Source organism: Trachurus trachurus, assembly GCF_905171665.1.
Source record: "Trachurus trachurus genome assembly, chromosome: 21".
Taxonomy (NCBI): domain Eukaryota; kingdom Metazoa; phylum Chordata; class Actinopteri; order Carangiformes; family Carangidae; genus Trachurus; species Trachurus trachurus.
Genome location: NC_139899.1, coordinates 18,115,140 through 18,131,589, shown reverse-complemented (window position 1 = coordinate 18,131,589; position 16,450 = coordinate 18,115,140). Strand labels below are relative to the sequence as shown.

Here is a 16,450-nt window from a genome sequence, read left to right as displayed (position 1 = left end):
TGTTTTCCAAAACTGCTTCCAAAGTAGATAAATTTGAAAACGGCAGGCTCGTGTTGCAGCACAGACAAAGAATTTTTTTTTTTTATCATGTGATATATCTTTCACAAACATGGCCAAGGCACTTTCTCACTAGCCAGAAAAAAGTTATGAGGCCATGTTTCAGTGACCCCCAACTTTATCCAATGTGTATTCCCAGACTACAGCCAACCACGCAATACAGGTGAAGTTACTGCCACGTGTTTTCTGTCTGGTATAACACAATCTGTGCATGTCAGTGCAAACTAGTCATTTAATGGAAAGTGTCAATCACAGAGAGTAAAAAGTGTAAAAGTCGAGCATCTCAAGAGAGGTTTTGGAGACAGCAAAATAGGGTTCAGTTAACATTGGGTAATAGTGTCCCTGAATATGCCTCAGCCAGATCTTTCCTCACACTCTGTCATTTATACAATTTAGACCAAAAGAAAGAATGTGAGAAACATGAATTTGAAATCAGTTTTGCACTGGAATCTCTAAATGGATATCTTGACTGTTGCAGTAACAGAATGGCTGGGATTAATGAGGTTGTTTCATTGTTTTATATCAATTAACAGTAACAGCAGAAGTTGATGGGTATTACATAAGTGATTTAAGTCCCTGTGATAGTCATATCCCAGATTTTGAGTCAGACCCTTATTGGCCCAGCACTGGGGTGCCACATTAAGGCAACGGTTGGCTTTCTCAACCTAGTGTGGCTGAGATGAGACATGGAAAAGAAACACTACTGACGTGGGAGACTTCAAGAAAGTCATGACACCCCCACATACTTCTGTCGTTTAAAAAAACAACAAGAATTTCTTCAGTGCCGTTGCTCATCTTTTGCTTCTTATGATTCACCTGAGAGTTTGGTGTCTTTTTGAAATGCTGCCACCGTCGGTTACTGAACGGCGTATGAGCAGAAAACTGTCAGCTCAAAGCTACACAGCACAAAGAATCAAATCCACTTTATACTGTACTTGTGTGAATCTATTTATTAGAACAGAACACAGATGTGCGTCAACAGCTGCACCTGTGTCGAGAGTTCAGGCACAATGACAGAAGAGAAATAGAAGAGACCAAGTTAAACTTAAACGTAGAACTGCATCTAATGATTATCCATCTCATTACTGATCAATGTGCTGATTATTTTCTACAAAAAAGCCTTTTATAATTTCCCACAGCCCAAGGGGGGGATTTGAACAGCTCAATTTCAACCATGTAAAAACCCAAAGACATTCATGCGATTGCCATCAGAAAACACATCTGAAATTCTGCAACTGGAGAGTAGTCGACTATTATTAATCATTCAGTTGTGAACACCAAGTATCATCAACAACAGTTTAAATAATATACATTCAGCCCCTCTTCTTTTCACGCTGCAGTAGGCTACTGTGTCATTTCATGGTCTGAAAATCTCCAGTAGACATAAAAGAAAAGAGGAGATTGTAATGTGTTTTTCCTCTGTTCTTTTGGCATTTCATCGTGGATGACTGACATTTTGAGAACAATCAGATTTTTTTTTTTTTTTTTTACTTTTTGTGGACATGACTCCACTGTCCTCTGTCTGTCACCTGTTCTCCTTTCTCACCACCGGTCCTCAGAGGGAAGCCACAATGAGGACCATTACTCTTGATGGTTTCCTGTTTTCTCCCTCATTCTCATTCATGGGACATGCTCTACTTCAAGCTGCCTTACAGAATTCAACTCAAAAGTCATATTCAAGTCTATTTTTTGAGAATAAAAATATGTAGCATGAGCAGCACAGTTGCCTTTCGGCGAATGCACACTGAGACTCTCATTACAGGTTTGTCAGGCTGAAATATATTTCATCAACCGGCAGGGTGAGTGTAAAATCATATGCTAGCAAGACTTTCCAATAGGTCTCTGACAGGCCATTAAGTTTCAAAGGATTGTAAAAACACAGCGAGTAAATCAGGAAGAAGATATCTGTGTCCCGAACAGCTATGAAGTCTAGACAGTATTTAACTCAACCCATCGTGACCTTATAGTGTGTTAAGTTCATTAGATACTGCGCTTTACATTCCTGCACCGCCGTAAATCAGCACAGGTGTGTGCGGAGCAGACAGTGGGGTGGATCAGGTAGATCAAAAAGAAACATGGCGTGCTCGAGACGTGAGTCTGCAACTGAATACACAGCAAGCTCGCACAAGTGCTCATAAATACAAGCTTTTCTGATCAGTCTGTAAATACCACGTGTATAACTCATCAGAGACGGAGATGGATGAGAAGTGGATTTAGTTTTTGTATGAAGGCTGGTGGACGTTGATTGTTTTAAGGGAGGACAAAAAAAAAGAAAAGAAAAACTGTTTGCGTTTTAAAATATGCAAAAAAAAGATGTTTGGTTTGATATTTCACAAGTAAGCTTACACCACAGTGGCTGCTGGGTTTTCCTCTCTGCTGCAAACTAACAGGAAACCCACATGTATTCAGAGCTAGAGGAGACAACAATTACAGCATGTTGCTGCTCTGGCACTTCCTTTGCTCCTGGTGCTGAGGTCTTGGAAGTGCATGGAGCGAAACTATATGGAAATTCATCATTAAGGTGCAATAGATCCTCATCAACCCCGAATCTGTTTATCACCTCTGTCAAGGCTGGATACGCTGCTGGAGATATTCTAATGCAGTTTTGATTAAAAAACAGAAGGGCCAGAATGTGAGACTTTTTCTAAGTGTAATAAATAATAACTGTCCTAATTGATAAAAATACAGACATCCTCAAATTTCCCTCATATAAGCGGTGACATATTTTTCCAAATCTCCACATGTTTTACAGCCCGGAGAGCTTAACGCTGCCAGTGTCATAATTCCTTCATATTTACAACCAACTAAAACACAGTAGTACTCCAGCTCCGGTGGGGTGAACTGAAATGTATACGGCTCCCTGACTCTCTATTTTGTTTCTCAAATCCGCGACTCGGAGACGGTGAGTAACCTAGCAGGTGGTATCACAGACATTTCTTAGAGCATCACTTTAATTATTAATTTAAATGCAGTTGAGGGCGCAAACAACAAAGAGCTGAAAAGGAATAGCTTGGCAGAAAGTGAGGAGAAAAAGAGCAGGAGGGGCAGTGCATGAATTATACATTTACCCCACAATCAGAGGTGCCTGCCTTATTTATGAGCAAAAAGCCCACACAGCTTAGCTAGAATTGTGCTTTGTCTGCTGTGGAATGCAATAGCAGTTCACTTAATACTTAATGACTCTGAAGTTTCACCCAGACACTCTGCCTCCCCTCCTCCTCCTCCTCACCCAGACACACACACACATACACACACTGATGCCCGACTCTCCTTCTCTTACACGTCCTCTGCCATCTCACATTGTTTTTGCTCTGCAGTGACAAGAGTGAAAATTACAGTGGCTGTAACCAGAGCCTCAGTTATCACCTACCTCTGGGCTCAGTTTACATTTCATGACAATTAGACACAACAGGATGTATCCATCATGTGGGGTCAGATCGGTGATAAAGAGGCCAGTGACGTGGCATGGGAAAGCCAAACCCTCCCCTGCAGTTCTCAACCCCAAATCAGATCTGCCCGACGCTTGATTTACTGTATATACTCCCACTCCATCACACTGAATAACGTTATGATGACAGATGCACAGGAGCAGAGCAGATCACATGATAAAACACTTCCTCGCTGCCAAAGATATTTATTCAGAACCGTCGGTAAAGCTGATTTACAGCAACAATAATGAACTCACTTTTTTTTTTTTTTTTTTCCCAGACGCAGATGATGAAAAATGTGTTTCGTGCCACAGCAGTGTCAGTCATGGCAGACTGAGCAGATAGTAAACAAGATAAAAGGACGTCAGCCATGTTGGCTTGTTTTTCTACAATTCGCCACTCAGGCGGTCCCAATCCCTCCTCATCTCAGATGAAATGAGACCTGGAGATTCTGTCTCAATGTAGGCCAACAACCTCTAAAACATGACACGCCTGGTGAAGGAGGAGGAAAGCCGTGCTAATCCCGTGCTGCAGTCACATTCCAGCACTATCTCCACTTGTTTATTTGAGTCTCAGAAACACTTCAAATTCACTAATCCTACTTGCCCTCTCCAGCTTCCACCAAACAGGCCCCAACAACCACAGGTCCCTTTAAGTATCACATTTCAATTGTAATACATACAGATTGAAAAAATTGTGCGTGCACTGTAAGAGTGACAATAATGTATTCTACTTGCTTCAGGTGATGTTTCATCTCTCTTTTATGTGCATTTCAAAAGCGGCGAACAAAGACTTTACAAAGAAAGGGGCAAACCTAACCGGTTAGAGTTTGGGATTTACATTTTACATTGCCACAGGGAATAAACAAAAAATGGAGAAAAAGATGTTTGATATAAGTTCAGTCTGGAGAGCGGGTGTATAAATTACTCCACTGAAAACAACCAAATGCTGAGACATCGGTCAATCGCTGTTTCTTTGACACACATTCTGGTTTTCGGTCGTCCTGAAACTGTCACATACAATCTATGGGATTTATCTGCAGCAGCTTTGAGACGAGCTGGAATAAATTGATAAGCCCACATCTACTAAGTACATCAGCTTTAAGATTCTTACATTCTAATCTCCCTTTCCTCAATGTGACTGATGATCAGTTCGGTAACGACATATTAGCACAGAGGACGGATGAAGCCGCTGAGTCTGCTTCTCATTTCAGCGCCTCTGGACACGGCGGCGGCGGCTCAAGGCGGGACGAGGCGGTTGATGTTGTACCTAGGTATGTTGTTATCGGTGTTAGTCAGCCAATACATGCTCAGAATGAGAATAAACACTTTGGATGACGGCAGATTGTCGCTGTGTGACTGGTCATTATTGCTAAAAGAGGATTTCACAGCAGCTTTGATTACATTAATCCTTCAAGAAAATGAAATCCCTTCTGACAGGGAGGACACGTCGGGGCTATCTGTGAGAGGTCGATTATCCTGGAAAATAAATGGCTAGCAACCTTTTAAAAAATCACAGGTTGGTGTATGTATGATAGGGACTGTGTGTTTGTTTGTGTGTGTGTGTGTGTTTGTTTGTGGGTGATTTCCTGGAGTGCTCATCATCACCACCACTCAGGTATTGAACAGACAGCAGCTTTAGATGTGAGTTTTCACTGCTGAAGAAGAAGTCTAAACCGCAGTTCCACCGCCTCTTCTCCTGCTCTCCTGTGGCCACGTCTTTGGGTTTTTTTGTTTTTTTTTTGCTGTGGGGGGTTTTCCTTCTCTGCCACCCACCATGTGAATAATGAGCTCCACAGATAGCAGCCAATGAAGCGACCCCCCCTTTAGCCAATGAAACTTAACAACCATGTCCAGATCAGGTCCTTCCTGCTGGGACTGACCAGCCCTGCTTCACACTCCTCCGCCACCCACACACACACACACACACACACACACACACACACACACACACACATAGACTCACAACCTCACAGTCGCACTGCCTCAAACTAGATAAAATAAAAGAAGAAAGAGGCTTCAGAGAAACTCCAGAGATGTCTCTTTACAGGATCCCAAACACCTCAGACTTCTCTTCTTTCATATATATAAAATAAGAAAATCAATAGTCACACCGGCTGCTGGGATTGTCTCTCCCATTTTACACTCTGCTTAACAGCCCCACTGACAGGCAATCCAGACACTGCCCACTTGACAGATTGATTTCTAGTCCAGCTTTGCTTTGAGGTGTCGGTGCTGGTAATGTGGCTAACACTGGGGAGGTGAGACGAACGTCTGGCCTCAACATGACCAAAAGGTGCTTTGAAGTCTGTCTAAGCACCTAACAGCCCCAGCCATGCCCAGCCGTAAACTACCAACCAGCACCCACTTCATCACATCTTTTCAGTGAGCCTTAAAGATATACTACCTCCCCGCCAAAGAGAAAGATGGCCTCACAAAAGCCTTGTAAACCGCGCTGACACGCTCTTAAAGCCCTCATGGAAAAGTGATGAGAAAGTATGTGCTGTTATTATAATGGCTTCTTTTTTAATTAAGATTGGTGCTTTCCGAAAAAGAGGAGATGGTGAAGTTTGACCATTTCATTTTGGCGTGAGAAAACATGGGATTAGGTGGGGGGTTGGAAATGTGGAGGGGAAAAGGGCTGGGGTGGGGATGGGGGAAGTTTGACAGTGGGCTTTGAAAGACACTTTTGAATGAGACATAGTAGCATTCCAGTGATTGTTATTCAAGCAAAAAGAAAAAAAAACTCCCAAAGCTCCCAACATGTGAAGACGAAGGCGCATGTAATCCAAAAGAGCAAACACTTCTTTTCTCTGCAGGCGCTGGTATGTGCGGCTCAGGGTGTGATTGGTAGGAAGCAGCGCTCAAAAGAGCCACCTGGGACATGCGAGCCGTCTATGAAAGACATGCACGACTCATTGCCGTCAAATGATGACCTAGACAATGTTCTCTTTTCCTCTCTGCAAAACCCTTGATAAATAAAGTGCAGGGAGTTTGCCTCCTTGGAGAAATGTTGGGTGAAGTCAGCATCCCATCGCTAAAAGATGTTATATTACCAACGCGTGCTTTAATTCCTTTCAGCTAAGTGATCCCCACTCCGTCTGATTAATTGAGAGATCAGTCTCAGTGAAGGGGAAAGTATACTGAATTTAATAAACGTCCAGGATATTCAGGGTGCTTAAATGAAAAAATATTACACTGTCTTCCTCAGGAATTATGAGCGATGGACATTTTCCAGTGACTCACCGCAGGCCAACTTTATCCAGGCATGGTGCACATGTCCTCTCCTCGCTTCCTTCCCTGAGAGTTAGTTTGAGTAATGAAGCGCACCGCTTTGTTGCAGACCGGCATTCAGCTGCCTTAAGTCAATCCTAGCATTTGATTTGGAGCTTGGATCACACCCATGGGGGGTGGGGGGGGAGCAAACCCTGCTAATATCAGCCACGCTCTGAATGTGGAAAGCTCTTTGGCGGCTCCAGCACACTCTCCCATGCATATGCGCAAAATCTATATTCTTTTCACCAGCGAGAAGAGAACACCCTGGAGTCTTTTTTTTTTCTCAAACTTTCAGGGAACACATCCAAACTCTCAAGTGGGAAGCTCTTAACTGTAGGGAGACAAAATGACAATAGCTCATAGAAATGCCTGCTGTCTGTTCTCCTGGCGTCTCCCTGCTGAATGGAGTTTGTCTGCCGGTCCACTGTTATGGCATGATAATGACTCCCCGGCTCTCCAAATGCCACCGCGCTCTGCTCCGGAGAGAGAGGGCAAGCAGGTTAATTACCATGACAATGGGGACACTGAGAGCGGGGGCCGACTCTGGACACTGCATACGAAATGACCAGCGTGACTTTCTCATCACAAACGGAAAACGGAGGGCGCTTTGATTTTCCAAAACGTGGACAGATGGACGGGGTCACCGCATCTTTGTCTAAATTATTAGGCAGACCGCTCCTCGCATTTTCTTGACAGGCAGGGGAGCTCTCAGTGGCTCTTTAACAGAGCCCTGGGGTGGACAGGCCTTCTTGCCCTAACGCACTCCCCGGGAGCCACTTCCTTTGTCTCTCTGTTTGACTGTGTGCTGTTCATGAAGTGAAGAGGCTAATCAGCGGCTGTAGAGCTATTCACAGGAAATCACTGTACAGCATGGGCCCATTTGGTACAATTGTTCGAGTGGCCACAATAGCGCTGTGTTTTGACACACTACAAACAGCCCCTAAGTGTGCACTCGAGTCACTGATGTGGATCTGAAGTGTGGGTGATGTTTGCTTCCAAAATATTGACTTCTGGCTTCAAATTAAGCTTCAGCGCTTGTGTTCCCATCCTGCGTCCTGAATGCCTGAACCGAAACCTAGGCTACGATAAAAATTAATTCAATTCAGAGGGCCCTTGAAACTATTTGGAAGTTGTACAGCTGTAAAACAAGCATATCATTATTTTAACATGGAATCCAGCTCATTTATTTACAGCCTACAAGTGGGATAAAGAAGTGCTAACTGACAAGCTTGTTATAGCAGGGAGAAAAAAAGGGAGTCCATTAAAGGGTTTTTGGACATTTGAGTTTCAGCAGTGGTAGCTGGTTGATTATGAAAACAGTATGCTGTGCTTAGACTCACAGCCAGCAAAAGCCTTATTCAAACATAAAACTCTGCTGAATGACTGGGGAGCGACTAGTGCCAAGAGCCGATGTTGGCCATCACAGTGGAAAGGAGGTTTCACAGCATTATGGTGAAGACAAAGGAGGTTTGCCTTCCTGAGAGCGTATACATAAAACTCAAACATACAAACGCATCGCAGATTATCTAACATCTTGAAGAGCATGTTTCTTCTCAATTTATATTTTCTTTAAGAGCCAGTTAGTCACTTTCAGATTGTTTAATTAACACATGGTGTTCAATTTCAAGAGGTTAGGTCACATTCATTTATTCATTGATGTGACAAAGCACCATGTTGTAAACATGTGCCAGAAAGTGTCAGGAAAACTGACCTATAGGCTCCATCTGCACATGTAGTAGAAAAGTACAAAGCACAATAGCTCTGTTGTATCCTGGGCACATGCAAACAGCCAAGGAAACAATTTGAAATTCAAAAAAAAGAAGAGGGAATTTAAAAATCAAAACACAAAGGGTCATTTCTGCAAGGAAGTTGATACAAGACACTGATTGTGATTAATATGTACACCAAACGTGAGGCCGTGTTAAGTAAGCACTGCATCAAAGAGAGAGAAAAATAAAAAATCAACCACTTTGCATTGTCCTAAAATTCCAATTAATCTCCATCAATACAAAATGGAGGTTTGCCCAACTTCCCAGCGTGCATTCCTCTGTAATTACAACTTTTGAGAAAGGCCAATAAATATAGCCAAGCATTTTGTCTAATTTGTTGTCGCTTCCTGTATTTTACTATAACACGATTTTATAGCTCTGAGGAAAACCCAGCAGAGGAGGAAGAACCAACAGACACGCAGTGTTCATGAAAGGGAATCCCATCCTCCTGTGAGTCTGTGTTGTATATGTCCTATTTTGAGTCCTCATGGGCTAACTGCATTGAATCCTGGTTTCACGGTCTGTTTGTGAGGAGGTGAGAGCCCCTGACAGCTACAGAGAGCATTGTTCAGATTGCTGCTTGGACTGGGCTCTACTAGCGTATCATCCTTCTTATTTCAGCTCCAACAGTGTTTTCTCACTACAGTCTATACAGCACATGTCTGAGGGCCTTGTCAGCAGCTCCAGGAGAGTCTGATAGAATATGTCAGCACCATCTTTTCAGAAGAGCTGTCAACACCAGCTTTGTATCACCCCCTCTTCGGGACAGGGCATGAAACGCAAACAAGCGCCGCGGGAGGTGTACCGTAATGCACCCTGCAGAAATTCCAAATCACAAGTCTGTGAAACAAAAACAATCATGTTTTACTTTCATAAACCGACAGCTGTTTAAGCTCTCCGGGTTACTTTTAGATGTATATAATTGTACCTGTTTACAAGAGCAAAATGAGTCACAATGAAAGCAGGAGCTATCAAAGTGAGGACGAGCTGAAAAGAAAAGTCTTTCTCGGTAGTCGGCGGCTCTCTGAGCAATTTCTGCAGGCGAGACAAAACTAGTCCTGTCGTGACTCATTCACTTTATGTTGTGTTATCCTCTAATAATGAGGCATGTATGAGGCATGCATCTTGTTCATGAAAGAAGTGAAACCACACTACCTTGGAGCACTGCTTGTGATTCTGGCACCACACCAAGGATCCATTATTCTGTTAGGAGAAAAGGGGGGAGAAAAAAAATCATCAATCATCTCACATATCATAGAAAATATATTTACGACCAGTTCATGTCGCTCCAACCAAACCCTCTCTCATCACAGTACATCTCAATACCACTCTCCTCCAGTCATGACCTTTTTTGATTAACAAATAATGCTAACAGCAGATACATTTCAAAGACTGACTTTGAGTCAGTTTCACGTGCTGAGTGCTTGTAACCTAAGCAGGAAAGAAGGGTCAGCAGCTCCGGAGGCCTGAGTTAAAAACCTCTGGTCAGTTTCAGCAGAGCATGGTGACCTCAGCTTTTCAGTGGACCTGTTTGATCTCTCCACAGACGTCCCTGAGGTCATAGAGGCGGGAACTGATGTCAGCACTACTACATGAACTGCAGATACTGCCAATTTCCTCTAATTGCCGCAGCAGAAGTGTCACCTTCTGCGCTCCGCCGAGGCAAACATTTGGTCCTAATAGTGCTGCGTGTTTATAAGTCCTCAATGTGTAAATACAGAGAGTTGTTGAGCGAAGGACCAGTGGGGGTAAATGGCTTGTGCAAGTGGCCATTTCCTGAATTCCATTAGGGGCCAAAGAATTATGTTGTCATTCGCTGCAAACGTAATTGGGCTTGGATGGCAAGAGCAAGGTTAGTGCTTCACAATAAACGAGCGGCTCATCCACATGAAAGAGACAAAATGTGTGAATGTGCTGTTTATAACAAAAGGGGCCATTTAGGTCAATGTTTTAAGGCTGCAAAAAACTGACTTTTCTGGCCACCCATGAGGAGAGTCAATGCTGCAAACACAACACTGACACATCACGACCTTTGAAAAAACTTGCTAGCAGCCTGGCTATTCATGCATCCAGATGATATGACGCGATGTTAGCAGGAGTCAAGGTTTTGGCCATTTGATGAATATAAGTCAAACATTGACTTTATTCATCTTCTAGATGTTTTATGTCTCCAATAACTGAAAGCTGCTATGAGAGTGGTGAGTGTGAAACAAATCAATAAGGTTGTGGGTTGTGAAACCAAAACAATGCACTGAAAGGAGCCAAAAGAGAGAAAAAAAGTTGTGTATAGCTAAGGCCAGCTGGGTCGGCTAGGTTCATCATCGCTGCTGACAACTGTGACAACAAATGCAAATACTTTTGAGTGGAGGCTCTGAGTTTAGAGTGACATTAAACGGAATTCATTCCAGTCGGTGACCTAGATCTGAGTTTCAGTTTTGGATATTTTCTGTGCCTCTATATGAAACTAATGAAGCTGTAGGATACAGCCAAAACTTTAGGGGTCTGCAGGCAAAAAAAAAAGTCTGCTTAAGTTCAATGTCAAGTTCAAAGCCTTTTCCCACAATGTAATCCAGAAGAAATTTCCCATGAGACCTTAGGAGAGAACTTATCATTAAAGGGTTTAATTTGACATCCAGTACCAGTAAGTGCTGTGCTTTTAGTGTCAAGGATAATGGTCAAATGGCTTCAAAGGAATCCATGATTGTATGTCCATGTCTTCAGAGAATCTCCTCAACTGAAAACTGTAGATAAGGATGAAAAATATATGAGTAGCTGAGGAGCGGAGGAATGGTTGTTTCATTTTGTTGCCAAATGAAGTTGAAGTGGGCACCAACTTTGCCGAGTTCACTGTGCATCAGCGAGTTTTCTGTCCCGCTGTGCGAAATGAGAACACCTTCACCCCTGTTTGTCCAAGCACTGATTAAAAAATGAAATATTCCCCACCAGTACATCATTTCGCACTGCATCATAAGATTAAATTCCTTGTAGAGTTTTCTCACCTCTAAAAAATGATCAGTTCAAGCAAGCCAAACCCGCTGTTAGTGACACCCTGTTAAAAAAAAAAAACCTTGACATTTATACTGGCAGGCAAAGCCTCGAGATAATTTATACAAATTGTCACAACTCTAGACCACGTCCTAAATCATCAATCCTGTTTTTGACAGCTTTCTTCGCCCATCCATCAACGGCGACAGGGCCAGATCCACAGAGGAGCTAATTTTGCAGTGTGACAGCATCCATAGAGCAGAGAAGCTCAGCAGGATGTTGCCCCAGCTGTCCAGGCCTGACCCCACCATGTCAGGGACCAACGGGGGAATAATTATAGGTCAGGACTTCATCCCTTTGACTCACCATGACATTCCTCCGCAGTCTGAACATTATGCAGTGCTGAGGACCGTCAAGGACTCCAGCGAATGAATGCTTTCCAGATATCCTCCTGCGCGACTATAGGGTCGAGGAGAAGAGGCCAGACAGTGGTCTACGAATGCTGCTGCAAGCTCGCCCGCTTTACTAGTGACACTGGCAGAGTCATGTAAACAGGGGATTTATCACAGAGCTACATTATGGCTGTTGTCAGCTGAGAAGGCAGAGCAGGTGGCCAGGGGCGTGTTGTATTGTCTAGACAACTGAAGAGAACATGAACAAAAAAAACCTTTTATCTTTGAGGATAGAATTCCACCTTTGGAAAAAAAAAGAGGTAATCTTTTGTTTCCTGTGAGTCCCTCGTTTGGATTAAATGGATCTCAGTTTACATCTTTGAAGTGTTTCTGAATTGCATTTAATCCTACCTATATGTTTTCCAACACTGAGCTACTGGGAAATGTCGCTGTGTCTATGAGACCTTGTACATTTCTGGCCAAGTTAACAGGAGATAGGACTTCAAAGGAGAGACGGGTGTCTCTGTCTGTCCTTTGACAGCTCAGGGGTCCTCGGGCAACACCAAAATAACTCCCCCTCAAAGGCACACATGCAGCACTAAAATAAAAAGGCCTCAAGATTTAAGCGGTGACTCGAGTGGGTGTGAGGGCTGTGGTCATTATGCTCATCAATTATTCACTTTATATGAATTATTTGACAGGGGATCTGAAAGTGAGCTAATGTGTTCGGAACATAACATAAAAGGGCGCTTCAGAGATCTCATACTACATTGATGTAAAGTTGTGTCCACTTAGGAGTGAAGGGTGTTTGTCAAATGAGGTATAGCTCAGGGTGGTGCAGCGGCACCCGGGGGCCGAGATTTACACACAGGACTGTCATGGTTTAAAAGCATTTACAGAGAGGTGAGGCCAAGCTACATAGACCTCTATTCATCCTCTGTCTTCACTAATGAAAAACTCTACACATGAGACGCACACTGACCGGGGTTTTGATTCCACTGCGAGCTATTTAATATCAAAGGCGAAAACAAGGGGACACGGAAAAACTACTTTCCAATGTTTTTTCTTCCCTTTAGCTTTAAAACACAAATCTCTCAAGCAAGATGCTTAGACTTTACTGCGCGGCACATTAGAAATGAATGACTGAATTTAAAATGTTAGATTTTTATTGCTTTGAATGTAATAACAAGACCTCATGGACACACCTTGTTTTTGGCTTCACAGTTCACCACATAAATAATCCACTACAAGGCTGATGCTTTCAGAATACATAATTGCACAGGGCTCCCAGTTCGCTCTTAATATTTTAGAGTGTCCGAGGCTAATATTTATGGTTGGGTGTTCCCCTCAGTCTATTATATTAGGGTGACAAGTTCCCCAAAAGTGGAGTAAAATGTCAATAAATCTGTATTTGGAAATACTATTACAACAATAAATCTAGAGTCGCTATAAATCTGACAACCAACAGACTACCCATGTGTTTCCCAACGCTCTAACTGCATGCTTGTTTCCATTTCACACTAATTCATAATTGCGACAATTAAAACAAAAGTGTCTGATTCGTCCTGCGATTCAAAGACACGTGGGTGTTCGTAACATCTGCAAGTGCCAAATTCTCACAGTATCATTCCAGTGCTCACAGAATGATCAAATTAAAGCTGATATGAATAACAGAGTCTTCAATTCCAGCTGCAAAATGTGTTAAGAGGACAATTTGTCTCTTGTACCATTACCAACATAAGTAGTGGTCCGTATAGATTACTAGATACGGAGTACAAGCAGTAAAATATTGAGAAACAGTAGGCAAAAGTCACAGCTTTGACATACAGCCCAGGCATTTCATTTCCATTAAAGTGGAAAGTGTTGTATGTCTTGGTTTTCCTATCGAGTATTAAATGACCCCTGAAGGATGTCCAACTTGAATTGAAAGGTCTGTCGTCTCAATCACCGGAGTGGAGCTCCAAGTGGCCTGTTGGCCCCGTGCTGTAATAAGATCTGGCAGGGGAAGCAGATCCACCTGTAGGCTGTGCTGACTGAGCATGCTCCAGCGTTGTGGCAACAGTACATTAAAGCTTATCACATTTAACGCAATTGGGAGCCAGCGTTTAGCAGGAAGGTGACCCGGGAGGAGCAGCAGCAGCACAGCAGCAGCATCGGTAGCTCACTATGTATCCTCTGCATGCCTATGAGGTGTGATGCTGGCATTTATTGGCAGGGCCAGGGGGTAGAGGGCAGGGGGTGGAAGGACAGCCATATGTTTTTGCAGCTGACCAGACCCCCCCACACACACTCCCCAACCCACCAACACCACCCCCTTTCACCTGAAAGGACTGTTGAGAACACAGTGCATTAGACAGTCCTTGCAGATTATCAATTGCCTTCTATTCTTAGACCCACAGGTTTGCCGAAGCAACCTTGCTTATCACCAAACATAAAAAAATGCCCCTCTCTTTAGACAAATACCTCCCTCTGAACCCCCCCTCCCTTTCTGAATAAAGCTGCCTCAGACTCTGTGGCTCTGCAGTCAATTATATCGACTATTAGCTGTTCATTAGAGGTGAGACTTCCATCAGTTATTTGACTTCACAGTGAGTCGGTGACTAATATAATTCCCCAACTTTGCAACCCTGGGCAGTAATATATTCTTGGATTCTTCTCAAAACAAATCCCTGCCACTGCCAAGTTGTACTTTAAGAAACACTGTTTTCAATCTGTACCCTTTGGATGCACAGCACTACTATTTTTTCCCCCCTTTTATTACACTTCACCGCATTCATCCTCCACCCCAGGTGTATTATCCCCTAATAAAAATGCAAGAATTGACCGCAGTAGGTCTCTGTGTCCCATGGAGGAACTGCATTAAGAGCCACTGCACTAGATCAATAAGTGCTTTCAAAGTAAAGTTAATTGGGGACAAAGAAACAAGCAAAGCACTCTGTTGATTCATTAGACCTAATTACAAATTTACCTCACTCCACAATGTTTCCTGACAATTAGGAATTCATTAAAGTACCTTAGGAAAAGTCAAGCCTTGCAAATGCAAATGAAGTGAGTATAAAGGCTGGTCACCAGATAGATAGCTGGTGAAAAGAAGCAGAGAGGAGAAGGATCAGTGACCGGTTCTTTTCTTTTTCTTTTTGGTTGGGGAGTCCTGGGGGAGAACAGTGTGTCTAGTGGAGGGTGAAAAACAAATTCTGACACCGCAAACCAAATCAGCCAAAGAATACAGATAACTTCGAGCAGCTTCAGACAAGCTCTGCATCACAACATAGGCTACTCTGAAGGGAGGGGGTGAAATTGTCACTGTGGGCACATACAGTAAAGCAGTGAGTGGGGTCCTATCATCTGAGAGGAGTACAGACACAACAGCAGCACTATGAGAGTTAAGCCCATCACATTTGCACCAACAGAGGCAGTCCTCTAATTTTCCAGTAAACAACATGTAATGAATGGAAACTGTCTCCAATAAAAAAAAAGGCATCATTATCTCTCAGCCACAAGAAAACTGCATTGTGTTATGTATATTGAATCCATACACAGACGACCAGTCATATATCCTCCTAGTATATGAGGCAACTTTGCAAGCAACTCAGATCCTCATATAGTGGATGCTTATTATCTGCAACTGGTGCCTTTTATATTTAATGACAATAACAGCAAACGACTTCATCTGTGATCGTTCCTGATAGAAAACAAAACAAAGTGTCCCCAACACCATTAGTGACCTGCTCCTGTCTGCTCACAATGGGCTCAGGAGAAACAGGTTTGACTTATGTCTGAGGAAGCATCGGCTGGCACATTTTCATTTATGACATGACACAACACCGAGGTTGTGCAAAAGCTTCTTTTTTCTCTCTCTCTTTTTTTTGCCGGGAGTTTGAGCGGACTGTGACCACATGCTCGTACCTGAGAGTGCTTGAAAAAAGCAGAGATACGAGTGATGTGCAGACTGAGGCATCTCGAGGCGCATCTTGCTCGGTAAATACTGGCAGTAAAGAATGAGTCGTCCTGCTTCCTCGCGGACACACTTCCCGGGCTCGTTAACGCCGTAATCCACAAACACAGGGTCACACACACGTTCAGGCTCCTGGAAAACATGGTCCCGCTGTTGTGTATTTTAATCCCTCCACGGATCGGACACTACTGCGCGCAGGCTCCGCTGGAGAAACTAAAGAAACTTCAATTATACACTGGGGAGGAGCCACGGGGCTCACGTGCCCTGTGATTGGAGGATGCCGCGGTGATTGACAGACAAGAGGAGCGTTAAAGCAGGTAGACTGCTGCATTAGTCCCGCACACTGTCCGAGCCTGGAGCAGGTTGTGCAGCGAACAGGCCCTTCAAGGAGGAAGAAAAAAAAGATGTATGGATGGAAATCATAGTCACAGTCGCAGCTTGTGAGATAATCAGCACTTGTAATGGAATAAGATGCAGTATAAATAGAAACAGACAGGTGTTTATTGGGTGTTCAATCCAGCACCTTGTTGTGCAGACTAATCTACAGTCTATTATTTGTGAGGTGACCATCTTGTCCAGTGTTAGTCAT

General features: G+C 43.4%; 1 protein-coding gene across 1 annotated transcript in view; it reads right to left on the bottom strand.

Moving 5' to 3' along the window:
• anos1 (anosmin 1) overlaps positions 1-16,004 on the bottom strand; it is a gene marked incomplete at both ends in the record, with an annotated part of 39,630 nt that extends 23,626 nt beyond the window's left edge. The window contains 2 exons of the mRNA XM_083996287.1: positions 9,685-9,732; positions 15,813-16,004. Coding sequence (XP_083852413.1) covers positions 9,685-9,732; positions 15,813-16,004 — 240 coding nt within the window. The remainder of the gene's footprint in view (positions 1-9,684; positions 9,733-15,812) is intronic.
• Between the last annotated feature and the right edge of the window lie 446 nt (positions 16,005-16,450).